This window comes from Sebastes fasciatus, chromosome 15 (assembly GCF_043250625.1).
Source record: "Sebastes fasciatus isolate fSebFas1 chromosome 15, fSebFas1.pri, whole genome shotgun sequence".
NCBI classification, from domain to species: Eukaryota; Metazoa; Chordata; class Actinopteri; order Perciformes; family Sebastidae; genus Sebastes; species Sebastes fasciatus.
In genome coordinates, this window is record NC_133809.1 from 11,359,320 (window position 1) to 11,373,071 (window position 13,752).

The window sequence follows — 13,752 nt, forward strand, 5'->3', positions numbered from 1 at the left end:
ACATATCATAGCCTGAATGTGTGTGATTTGGTCAAAAAGATTCAGAGTAGGGGTGTCGTGATACACTGGTATTGACGATAACGTGGTATTTAAAAATGAAATATTGATATCATGTTAATAATACACATACGATAATATTGTGTAAATAATCCAGCACCTCTTATATCATTTTATATATACAGTTATAGCTACAGACTCGTTCTCCACCTCCCTACACTCGCATTTAGAGAGCAATTGATTTGCAAAAAAACCCACTACTGCACATATTCAGTGGGCAGCATACCCCGAAAACGTTTTTGGCGTATGCACCAGGTGAGCAATTCTCATAGGACTGAATAAGCGCCACCTTGAGGTCCAGTATCCAGTTCTTATAATACATCCATGACCTCGCAAATTCCACCATCTTGAGTAAACTGGTGTATTTGCACTGTACTCGAAATCCTCTGAGAACACTCCAATCCCATTTTGTTTGAAATGTACTGAAGCCCTCACACTGATAAGATTAATGTATTTATGAACACAACTCTTTGCAGGTGTAACCTGAACTCCTACATGCCTCTCCCTTACTCTCACCAGAACCTGAAACAAAGCTGAAATACTGCCGGTCAGCTCTGTGCTTTCTGGGAATTACGCTCTACATGGGAGCAGTGTTTAGACACCCAAATAACAAAATGAAACTCAGCAATTCCTTGTAAATCTATCAGTCCCACATAGTGAGATACTCCCCTGACGGCTGGTGTCCCGGTATGTTCAGAATGGACGGCAGATAACACCGGCAGCTCCTCCACACGCTGTTTATACACACACACACTCCCTAAAACACACATTCAAATCTATCTACGTGCATGTGGACACACACTCATTATATCAGCGCCGAGGCTTTTGTCGGCGTATGTGTCAGCACTATCAAAGCTATTTCAGCCGGACAATTGTGCAGGTCACAGATACTAGCAAAGGTTGCGGTGTGTATGCACCGGTGCAGACGTGTGACCTGTGTGCTATTGCCCTTGCGTGCTCCCACTTTTTCTATTTTCAGAGCAAACCTTCGTAAGGGTGTATCTCTACGTGTGTGTGTTCGTCTTTGTGTGCGTGGCTTCATGAAAGAACACAGAAGCCTCGGACAATGCGGAGGGCTTTGGCAGAGGAAACCGATTTTTGTCCCACTCCCACCAACAGGAAAGGGCTCTTACTCCCACCGCACCCCGCTTTCGTCTCACACACACACATAGATACACCGAGGGGAAGCGTAATCACGCTGTACAGGACCATTAGAAGGCTCTTTGTGAAAACCACAGCAAGTGTTGCTTTTCCAGAAGCGGCTTTTATGTGGAAAACCCAATAAATGTCTCCGTTTACATGCCACAGTTTTACGAGGGTGAACCTGCCGTACCATTAAATCACACTAATGCAGGATCATATACACACACAGTCACACTTTCAACAGTTCTGACAAAGTGGTGAGATGAGGTAATATACAATGTTTTTAACACAAAAGGCATTAATAGGAGTTATGTTTTTAATTAGCCAGCCATGGCAGATACGATTATGCATGCAGCAGCTGGCAGCCTCTTTAATTAAAACCTCTGAATGTCAATATACTCCAGAAATATGTGAAACCCATAACAGTTTTAAAGGGGAGCATATAGAAACTAATGTTCCAATATGAAATGACTAATATTTACCATTGACATACTTCTACAAAGTTATTAAAAGCACAAACTTAAAGTCAAGCTAGTTGTTTCCCCCTGTTTCCAGTGTTTGTGCTAAGCTAAGCTAACCATCTCATGGCTGTAGTTTAATATTCACCGTACCACCCGATTTGACTGTAATCAGGCCATTAAATAGGCGTTACCGGTCACTATAAGCACCATGGATGTGGGTCAATAGGGGCCTACTACGTGGTAAAAGTGAAAGTGAAACTTAAAAGCGACACGTCCTAACACGTAAAACTGAATGAAACACAAACAAAAAGGCCTTTTAGTTTTAGGCAACAAAATTACAACTTTTTTAGGTTTAGGCAACAAAAACACTTTAGTTTTTCGGGAAAAACATCGTATTTTGGCTTAAAATACTGTAACTACGTTTCAAAAGTGAAACTTAACGCTTATAAACACAGACAACTACACATTGTTGGTTTTACACAGGATGCGAATCTCAGCCTCCTGGGTGAAAACCCTTTGTCTTGACCTCACTGTTGTTTTCTTTTATACCTTCTTTTGGTAATCTACCATGTGAATAGATGATAACACCTACTAGTGGGTGCAGTAGGCCCCTATTGACCGACAGATAACGCCTATTTGATAGCCTGACACCAGTCTAATCAGCTGACTTTAGAGAGTGGTGTCAATCTTGTCATCTAACTCATGGCAAGAAAGCTTTTTCCACAAAATGTTGAACTATTCCTTTAAAGGATGAAAATAGTCGATTAAATAAGAAGAACTTCATAGTGAGGATAAACTTTATTTTGGAGAAACCAAATCATGTATTTTCAAAGACTAAATAGTTTAGGGATTTCACTTTGTAGAAGGAAAGATTGCCAATTGAATTTTGAAATAAAGCTGTTTTTGCGACAGCTGCTCAGTACATTTGGAGGTGTGTGTGTGTGTGTGCATGTGTGTGAGTGTGTGTTTCACAGTTCCGCCCTTTGTCTGCTACGTTAGCAGCTTTTACTCTAAAGAACAATAGAGAGAGACGTAACTTCAGCGCTCCAGCTTTATGACCGTTCACACAGACTGGTGTGTGTGCGTGTGTGCACGTTTGAGTGCGCATGAGTGAGTACATTAAGTGATGTCAGGCGTTTTGGATAGTAGGGTGTGGCGAGAGAGAGAGAGAAGCAGGGTTAGATTCAGTGCCCCAGAGACCATGCAGGGCCGGGGTATGAAGAGTGTTGAATTACACCGTGAGAGTGTGTGTGCTGTAAAGCTCTATTGAGCTGGATGTCTGGAGCTGAGTTACTCAATGGAGAAAAGGGAGAGTTGAAATAGAACAACAGGCATTTCTAAAAACAGATTACACACACAGATTGATATTGAGGGAAATACAACCTGACATTTACAACCTTATTCAGTGGACAAAGCAAAAAGTTCATGAACTTTATGACGGATAGAGATGCATACGAGAAAGAGAGGAAGGGGCGGAGAAGAAAAAAAAAAACCAGGGGGGAGTTTTGCTGTTGAAATTCTTGCATCACTGGAGAGGAATTCACTTCAAGCACAGGTCCAGATTTTCAGTCCAACTCGTGAAAACGAGGTTTTTTTTCTAACACTTTTCCATATGGCCAAGCAGGGCTAAATTTCGCTGCACGGTCTAACAGCTGCGAGTAAGACACACACTGTTATATTTACCTCAGAGCATGCCAAGTATTTGCTTTGATATTAGCCTATCTGCAGGAGGGAATGTGGATGGGGAGTCAAGATAAGGATACAAGGCTGTTTGGAAATTGATAGAGGAAACAAACATAGACTGAAGAAGAGATAAAGAAGTGACGAATCCAACTCAGAACAAAATATATACATTTTACTCCCATGTTGTTCTTCATTTCAATTCATATGGGAGTATTTAATTATCTTGTCCTAGAATTATCTAATTATAATGATACTAACAGTTAACAATCAGCATATTTAGTCACAGTCAGTGCTCTCAACTAGCCCATAAAGATTACTGTCAAACTCCAGGAAATGTTTGATGCGGTTTAAGATTAGAACTATTTCATTCTTATCTAGATTTCCAAACCCCATGCTCAATTGAGTATATAATAGGAGAATTATATCAATACTTTGGATTTTCCTCTTCAATGCCAGAAGCTTTTGATGCCCTGGCTGGATGCCATAGTCCACTTGGCAACAACAAGTTGGCAGCGGTTGAAATATGTGACAGAATCAGAGTCAGAGTGGCAGCAGTCAGCAGAGAAGTGCTGGACACACTCGCTGCTGGATTTCTGTTGTAGATTAGCTAAAAGGACTTGTCGTTCTTGGTCAAAATACCGCTAATCTCTTCTTCTGAAAGAAATTACACTGACGTCCAAGTGAGAGAGAGGGTGAGAAGGTGCTGCATTGTGGGTGATTGAAGTTCTGCTAATGAATTAATCAACTGCTCCTGATGAAAGAAAGGAATGATCAAAAGCCCCCTGCCTGCTTATGCTCTTTTCATTATAGCTGACATACACACTCATACACCAAGCCGAGGGAAATTATAGTAAAAAGGTGTTCTTATTTTTATTACTGTTACATAGGGGTGGGAATCAGCAGAGGCCCCACGATACGATATTATAACGATACGTAAGTCACGATACAATCTTATTGTGATTTTAAACATTTTGCGATAAGATATATTGTGATATATTACCTTTCTTTAACTGCAAATCATGCAGTTTGTCAACATCTGTTTTATCTAATACAGCTTTTACTCTGTTCATCTCAGAGTTTTCATTCACATATCTTGAGGTCAGAGGTCGAGGGACCCCTTTGAAAATGGGCATGCCAGTTTTTCCTCAAAACTTAGCGTAACTTTGGAGTGTTATTTAATGTTCTTTCCAACAAGCTAACATGACATGGTTGGTACCAATCGTTTTCCTTAGGTCATATGATACCAGTATCTTCGTCAGAGTGTTAAGAGGTTAATAGTTTATACAATAGAAGATTGATACTTGACGTCCGTGTATCGATACAATATTGCCACGCAAAATATCACGATACTATGTTGTATTAATTTTGTCCCCACTCCTACTGTTACATTTAGAAATTATACAAAAATGACTTAATGCCTTTTCTCCATGTTCATTCTCAACAACAACATGTTCATATTTGTGATGTCCTCTTGCAGTCGAAGGTAATGAGGGAGCGCTGGTTGTTAGATGGCGCTCCGGCGGAGGAGGAGACTCAGCAGCGTCTGCATGACGACGAGGTGAAGACCAAACTCCTGGAGCAGGTCATCCTCAGGTCAGCATTTTCAAAAACCCAGATCTTTGAGACAGACAGTCCAGAATGTTGTTTTATTTGCAAGTGAACGGGTCAAATATGTGTGGTTGTCATGGTAAAGATGGAGGCATGCATGCGCTCATCATGTGGTGCATTTTTAAAGCTGCAGGACGAATGAAGATGTATCCTCTCATTCTTCAAGCCACATCTACATTAATCATGGAATATAATTCTTATATCACACTAGATAAACATCATCACACTGATTTAATGTCATGTGACGGTTATGCATTGCATTAAAGGTGATGTAATCCAATTGGATTATCTAGGCTGAGACAAATCTTGAGAAATCGGTCATTGAAGCCATAAATAATTGTGATTTATTCATGTGGTATTTGAGCTTGATAAAATAAATCTGATTCCAGTCTGTATATGTCTGAGTGCCGTGTCAAAGCATAGGTAGATTGCATTATGAACAACCGGTCAGTATTTTTGTACATCTTAATATTGCCTTTAACCCATTTGTGCCCGCAACTTTATTTTCCTTTGGTGGAAGCGTTCTCTGGGCTTGCATAAGCACTAAATGTGAAGACATTTTCAAAATCGGTCAAACCATTTGTCTGAAAAGTGAGTTTTTGGGAATATGATGGGACTACTGTTTTGCAATAGACATTACATTTTAGGAAAAAAACAGTAGTCCCATGTGCCCAAATACTAAATATAGTATGATAAGAAAATGTCTGTATCTCATAAAACTACAAGGAGCACAATCAAGCATTTGGTATATATGAACTCATAACAAGTTGAATATAAAAAGATATGCACACATATGCAGTGTAATTTCCATATTTCATACATTCGTTCATACATTTAATAAACAATGTTACTGTCTTTCCTCATTTTTCAAATATCCTGACTATGACTATTAATGAAAGTGTGATTTTTCATGTGATCTAAAAATGTCAAAGTCGTACTGTTAGATACTTGCTCAAAGTATGACCGTACAAAATTTCAAGACTTTTGACCAATCAGAACAAATGTTGTGTCATTTTTCCTCATCATACTAAATATAGTCTTTGGTCACAAATGGGTTAACTAGAAATGGCACAGTGGCTAACATGGTCATCTAGATAAAATATTTAAGGAACACATCTTGGTCATCATTTTTTGTGGAACTGATCATATACTCAGTTTGCTTATATATAGTATTAAAGTCTCTGTGGTGTAAATTAATTACAGATTCATTTAAATAATTCATTTTCACATGTGGTGTGTGTGTGTGTGTGTGTGTGTGTGTGTGTGTGTGTGTGTGTGTGTGTGTGTGTGTGTGTGTGTGTGTGTGTGTGTGTGTGTGTGTGTGTGTGTGTGTGTGTGTGTGTGTGTGTGTGTGTGTGTTTCTGAGCCAGGCTGGAGCAAGAGATTGAAGATCTGGAGACAGACGCTCCAGCCAAGGGTGTGGCCAAAGAAAATGGAGGTAAGTTCAGTACCCATGGCAACATATGATCACACAGGAAAACCATGGCAACACAGCCTGGACACCTGTGTCGGAAAGAGCGAGAGAGCTAATAATGGCCTCTTCATTTGCTCTAATAAATTGTTCCTCTCCGCCGGAGGTAATTAAAACAATATTTCCTCTCTGTCTCTTTGTCTGTGTGACTTCACCCTGACCACCTTCTTCTCTCCTAACCTCTCTCAATGATACTCTGGTGCTCCCTATAGGTGAGAACGGAGTAGTGCAGAGCTCCGGTCAGACCCCCAAGAGAGAGGTGACGGGGATTGAGGCCAAGCTCCTGGGTCCCAGTCCTGACCAGGCTAGCGCGGACAACCCCGTCACCCTGGTGTTCATGGGCTACAAAACGGTGGAGGAGGAGCAGGAGACCCGCACGGCCTTGGGGATGGAAGGGGTGGACGGCAACGTCAAGGCCGAGTTCGTTGTCATCGAGGACGGGGAGGCGAAGGCGGGAGGAGAGGCGGCCACAGATGAGCAGGCTCCACCGAATGGAAGCATGGCGGAGAAAGAAAAGGCCAACGGAGGCGGAGAGGATGCAGAGAAGGAGAAGGAGAAGAAACAGTCCTGCAAGTGCTGCACGGTCATGTGAGCTGTGTGTGTGTGTGCGTGTATGTATGTGTGTGTGTGTGGGTGAGTACACACCTGTATCTGTGCAGGCATGTGTGCCATTGCATGTGTCTGTATTTGCAGATGTGTGTTACTGTCCGTGTGGGTGGTGTGTACGTGTGCGTGTGTGTGTGTGTGTGTGTGTGTGTGTGTGTGTGTTGGGACTGGAAAAAAAAAGAAGTACACAGCCAATATACCAACAATGAGAGCCAATACAAGCTCCAGCTACAACAACAAGAACCACAAAGACTCATAAGTACACTTTACTCTGTATACTTTCTCTGATATGTATTTGACTTTTGATTTCTATTGATATTTTTCTATTTTTCTGTCTTGACATTTATATTGTATTCAGTATGTATATCTTTATTATGGGACTGTGTACTGTAAGTTCATTGTTATTATTGTTGGGGGGGATAAAAAAGAAAATGTATTAGCTCTCTGGATTGTACTGCTACCCGCTGGGGGAAATCTGGAAATCATTTAAGTCAAAACAGCAAATTATGAAGGACACAGATACTTAAATATATATATACAGTATATATTTCTCTGTGCAGGCCTACCAACTATTTATCGGTCAATTTCATATTGCAATATTGTCTAAGATATTATTTTAAATAGTATTTTAATATATTGATATGAAATTATGTTTTATACAATGTATTTATTGTTTTTTTGGTTCTCTATATCATCTCAAACCATTAACTGCATGTAAGCTTGTAAGCACTACCGGATTCAATCATAACAAGTGTCTGTGCTTTCTTAGACTTCATAATGTGCTCATATCTTTAGTCACACAAGTCTTTCTATCAGTAACAGTTGAGCAGTGTTAGAGATGTGCATTAAGTTTAAAATAAAGCACGGAGACAAAGCGGCTGATTAGAGCAGCGACCATATTGCAAACCGCATTAGCTTCTCATAGATAACTATATGTGACACATGTACACGAAGATCACAGCTTTAGTATTTTTTAAATAAGATGGATACACTTGCTTTACGATCAATAGAGTCATGACTAAACCATCGCGCAAAATGCTTAAATAATTTAGTTTCTCTCAACAGTAGAATCAATGTGAATCTTATGAGGTAGCACTGCATGAAGCCTTGCAACTGTTTTGACTGTCTTGTCACTTGTTAGGTCTTAATTATACGCTTTCACGTTCACATGAATGTAAATCCAGGGGTTAAATTGGGATTAGTTCTACCGTAATGAGAAGAGGCGGGCTTGCTCAGCTCACCGTAAAAACAACAAAAAAAAAGCTTTTTGTCTCTTTATGAACCAAATAAAAATCTGATGATTCTGTAATTTCACTGTGTGTTGGTCGGCTGCTGGTGTCTGTCCTGCTCGCTCCCAGTTTAACCCCTGACTCTTTGTCTGTAGACCCGGGCCCAATAGTACTTGAATAGATTTGCAGAAAAAGAAAAAGGTTTGCATTTTGATTAGACTTTTCTCGCTAATAACGATACTCTCTGTTGACCTTAAAGGTGTTTTATACGATATCCAGAGCATTAATATAGCAGCAAACAACTATTTGCTATGTAAAGATATAGAGGAGTAATGTCTACCTGAGCAGAGAATGAAGTTACTCTTGCTCTGTGTGTGTTGTGATCAGAGCTTCTCTGTGCTTTGTTGACATAGCCGGGCCAGAAGCGCGTGCCTTTTAGTGCATGTTCGCCGTAGCACTGGCTAGCTCACAACCGCCGCTCTGCACTGCGCTCCTACGCCGGTTACCGCTGATAACGCCATCGCGAAAGCGTAGCACCCACCCTCCGGTTCACCCTCAGATTAACACTGTTAGCTCTGTTAGCAGTGTGGCTGTTAGCACAATTAGCAAAGATATAGAAGCAAAGAGACGAAACTCCGGTGTTTTTTTACAACAGCCGCCATTGTGGACTGAAAACACACAGGCCATTTCAGTAGAGACATTAAATATGACAACAGAATAGAAATACATTTTTTTATTTTTGTACGGCACTTTGTTGGCGGACGTTTTACTGGCGTCGCTTTTTCAGTCCAAAATGGCGGAAGCGTAGCTTTGCTGCTGGGCGCTGATGTTGCAATGGAACAAACAACTGACTTTCACTTCTTAGCAATGTACGTTCTTTGCTGTTAGCAATGAGCCGCCGGCTCATCTGTAGCCATGTTGAGAGCCGTATAGGCAACAGAAATGCTCCCAATCTCGCATTTAGCACCTTTAAATCGTTTCAGTATAAGAACACATTATAAAGACCACGGTTGTGTCCATGTACCCAAGCTTTTTTAGTAATTATTGCATAAGATACAGGCCATATTCTATTAAAAATAAACAGTCTAACCATTTTAAACAGTGCAGGGTGCTCGCAAGATAAATCATGCATGTACACCAAAGCCCTGAAAGCCTATTGTAATACATTTTGGCCCGTGTTTACTCATTTGTTTGGCAGACAGTAGAGGCCATGGACGTTCTGGGTCGCTGATGCTCCACGCCATCAATGCTTCTCCTCCCCCCCCGGCTCATCCATGTCTCTGATTCACCAACACACCATCACCATTATCACTCATCCTCATCGTCAAACACACACAGCCCCACCTTCTATATGTTCGGAGACACGCAGTTCAAAAACCTCTGAAGTTGGTGCTAATCCTGAGTCTCGTGACTCGCCTAACACTCTCCATCCGCCAACTCTCTCTCTCCCTCTGTCTTACTCAAATCGCTGGTGAGGGGGATTGTGGGTATCTACTGCCTCCTGCATACATTTGTTGGATAAGAGAGTCTTTTTCGCAACCTTCAGTGCCAGATGCATTTGCTCTTGTCCTGCCTACATTTACCACCAGAGAAATGATCCCTTCCAGAGGGAGGTCAACGGGCGTGGACAGATGACATTTAGTGTATGCTTTCCATTATGTACACTTCCACTGTAATTGTACAACTTGCGATAACTTTCTTTCTGATATTGACTCATGTTTTTTTTTTCTTATGGCCTCTTTGCAAGGCGCTATATTGTATTTGATGTGTGTATTTTTCAAAAAAAGATGACTACATCTGTGTATTGTTGGTGCCTTTGTCAGGTTCAGTTGGTTGGACTTGTCTGTCTGCCGTCATTTTTAGACCAGGGTTTTTCTTGCTCTGCTCCTGGTCATGATGACCCAATGAAAACACTGCCTTCTACTCGGGTAGTACACGAATATTATTCAAAATTTTCACAAGATGACTATAAATAAATGCAGCTCAAACGATAGGTAATATGCAGACTACTGTTGGTGTCTTGAAAAAACTTTGTATCCTGTATTAACTTTTTTTTTAATTGTTGATTTCACCGTTACTGACAGATTATTTTTAATCCACACATCAAAGAAATGTATCAAACTACATCCAAAGTATTTTATGGGGATACAAACTTTATGCAGGAAACTGACAGTCTATGTACAGTATATACACATATGTGTGTATCTATATGCATACATGTATCTGTAAATTTGTTGAGCTAAAGCTTTGCTTAATTGTGGGTCTCTGGGACAGCAGCAGAAAAAGCAACCTTGTGTTAGACCAATGCCTGTTCATCTATTCTGTGGTCGTCTAAATGTTTAATCTTGAATAAAACTACTGTTTGTTTACAGCAAGTCAGATAAGTGTGTAATCAACCAGACGTACACATGCTGCATATAGAAGCGTATAGTATAAGCCATGATTAATGATGTGTGAGTGGTTTTGGCACCTCAGCAGCTACAGATGGACACCCTTCTGGGGAGATGCACACACAATTATAAATCAACCAATTATGATGAGACTAACGCAATTAACTGGTAAAAATAACAAGGGAAATGATATGCAATTGAACTCTCCATCATTTATGGAGAATGTATAATGTAGAGGAGTAAGTTGTGATTAGAGGAGAGTTATTAAAGACGGGATGGAAACATGAAACAGAGTTATAGAGAGCAGTTCCACCAGTAGAACCGTATATTGAGCATAAATGGGATTTGAGCATCATTAGAACTACATATGTCAGTTGATTGGGGTATTCTGTAAAATGCACTACCCAAAACATGCCACTAGAGAGCATACGTCCACTGTTTTGGAAGTTAATCCTGCTACAATATTGTCATTGTCATTGGTGGAGGGGCATGTAAACTGAGCATTCATCAGATGGAGGTCAGGTATGCACTATTCAACAAAGCAGATAATGATATTGCTTTATGCTGCAGCAGTTGCCTCCAATAAATAACAATTAAAAGATTCTTGTGAGCCCAAAATGAACGTGGCATATTCACGTTGTTGACTGCATTCATTCTCTGTGATAGGTGACAGATTTTAACATTTAAGTAGCAGAAGTGTTCCACATCACGAGACAGAGAATTTATTGTGTGCTGTTTTTTAGGTCACACCCCTGACTATGCTTTTCCACACTCACAGGAGGAAAACACAACTGCCCTGGATTTGATCAGTGGAATATATAAAGTCATTGGAAATAAAAAGGAGATGGAATTTTTCATTTTAAAATGAATTTGAAAGGTAAAGGAGAAAATTTCTGGGATAGAAGTCCAAGCAAAGAAATCATCTCAATCAGCCCTATATGAGGACAAAGCTAAGTCTAACTGCTGCTATGGTAACAGATATGTCAATAGTTTGTTATATGTAATCCTCAGCTACCCCAGTATTAGACACAAATTAGGATGGACACTTTGTAACGGTATACCGATATCGAGGTATACCGTGGTAGGAAAGTTCACAGTTATCATATTGTGTACATTTGCTGATCTACGGTAGCCTATTGAAAAATCAATGACATAAGTGAGTGAGTGTGGGAGTTACAGATACAGACAGGAAGCAGTCTGACTGATCTGTTGTGCACCTGTATTATGTTAATTGTTAATAATCATAGGACATTATATAACATAGGTACATGCAATTATTTTATCAGGTTTATAATTATGTTTATTATAGTTTTGTTCTTGTTCCATTAAGGGCCATTGTAACTGATAATACTACTGCTAATAATAATAATAATGGTGTAATACCATGAAACCCTGATATTTTCTGAGACGTTATCGTTCCGTAAAAATCTTATAGTGTTACAACCCTAATGGGCACACAAACAATGTAAAGAAACTCAAAATCTAACCTCATGTGCCCCTAAATAACATTTGTTTTTGCCCAATACCTGGGTTAAATACCAGTGAACATGTAGTCCTTGGTGGTGCAACAGTGTTTCAGCACCAGCTCATATTTTCTAGGAACAAATCACTATGCGCACACACATCTTATTCACACACATCACCAACTGTGACAACTTGGCACTTTGTACTGCTGTTGTTAGCCACTTTATCTGTGTTAATGTTACTTCTCAACCTTGAATTTTAAGACACTGCTATCATTCAGTTTCTTTCTTCTTCTTCTTCTTCTTCTTCTTCTTCTTCTTCTTCTTCTTCTTCATATAAATTAGCAAATCAGTCTGTGCATTCCAATACCCATACTACCATACTATTTAGTAGACCAGAAAAAAATATTTAGTATGTCTCAATACATAGTATGTCAAATGCAGTATGCAAAAAAAATCAGTATGTCCTACTGCATCCGGTCCCATTTTGCAGTAGCCAGCATGCTTTTCTTGCTATTCTGACCCACAATCCACTGCAGAGCAGATATATGAGCAAGAGGGTCAAAGTCCAAGGTGTGATGTTATGATGAGTAGGAGTATGTCCCAATTGTATGCATACTACATGCAAAAATATGTACTTTGTAAGGGCAGCTGCAGTATGTACTAGAAGTAAAGGAAACATTATGTGATTTGGAACACACCCAGTGTAAATAACTGCCTCTTACTTGTGTTTTGCTTCCTTCTGAAATGATACCAGTTTGTCCATGCCTCACCTACTTTAATTGAGCTGTATTCTCCTGAAATGATACTTGTGTTGACAAACCAGTATCAGGGTAATTACCTTGATTGTGTTGTGCCCCACCAAAACCAGCAGTGTTATTCACATGCTAACTACACTGAGTGGTGGAAACGGCAGCACGTGTTCCCTGAATCTGAATACTTCAAACCATTCAGTAAATCTGAATACAGTCCACAAAGTTTTTGGTCACCATGTGATTCTCCCAACACATGATGTGGGATGAAGGTTAAATATTATCTTGATTCTCCTAATCCTGAGTGAATTCTCACATATTAACAGTGGTGCAATCAATTAAACTACATTTACTAAAGTATATACAATTTGGAGGTACTTTTGAGTATTTTTCTTTTTATGCAACTGCAACCCTACTACATTTCAGAGGCAAATACTACACTTTTTATTGCACCACAGACTAGTTACTTTGCAGATTATGATTTTATGCTACATAAAATACATACATATGAGCATTTTATTAATATATATACGATCCATTGTAGATTAATCTAGCCAATAGTAGACAATATAAAGTAGCCTAGCATATGGTTCCAGCTTGTCTCTACAAATACAAATGCTACTTACATATTCATGCATATTACTTATTAAATACTAAGATACATAACACTCACATGGGCCATCTTTCTGCATGAGTACTTTAACTTTTAAAAGCCTACTTCAAGAACATTTAGCTTATTCTGTACTCTAACTGAAGTAAGATTTTGAGTGTATGACTTTTACTTATAATGGAGTATTTTAACACTATGGTATTGCTACTTTTACTCAAGTAAAGGAGCTAAATACTACTGCTCTTTAAGTCCTGCTCTCCTAAACTGGTACTCATTTAA

At 39.6% G+C, this 13,752-nt stretch overlaps 1 protein-coding gene across 2 annotated transcripts in view; it reads left to right on the plus strand.

Moving 5' to 3' along the window:
• palm1b (paralemmin 1b) overlaps positions 1-8,338 on the plus strand; it is a 30,062-nt gene extending 21,724 nt beyond the window's left edge. For both annotated transcript variants that reach the window (XM_074660162.1, XM_074660163.1), the window contains exons 4-6: positions 4,822-4,937; positions 6,323-6,390; positions 6,636-8,338. In XM_074660162.1, the coding sequence (XP_074516263.1) occupies positions 4,822-4,937; positions 6,323-6,390; positions 6,636-7,015 (564 nt within the window). In that variant the 3' untranslated portion in view covers positions 7,016-8,338. The remainder of the gene's footprint in view (positions 1-4,821; positions 4,938-6,322; positions 6,391-6,635) is intronic.
• The last annotated feature ends 5,414 nt before the right edge of the window (positions 8,339-13,752 follow it).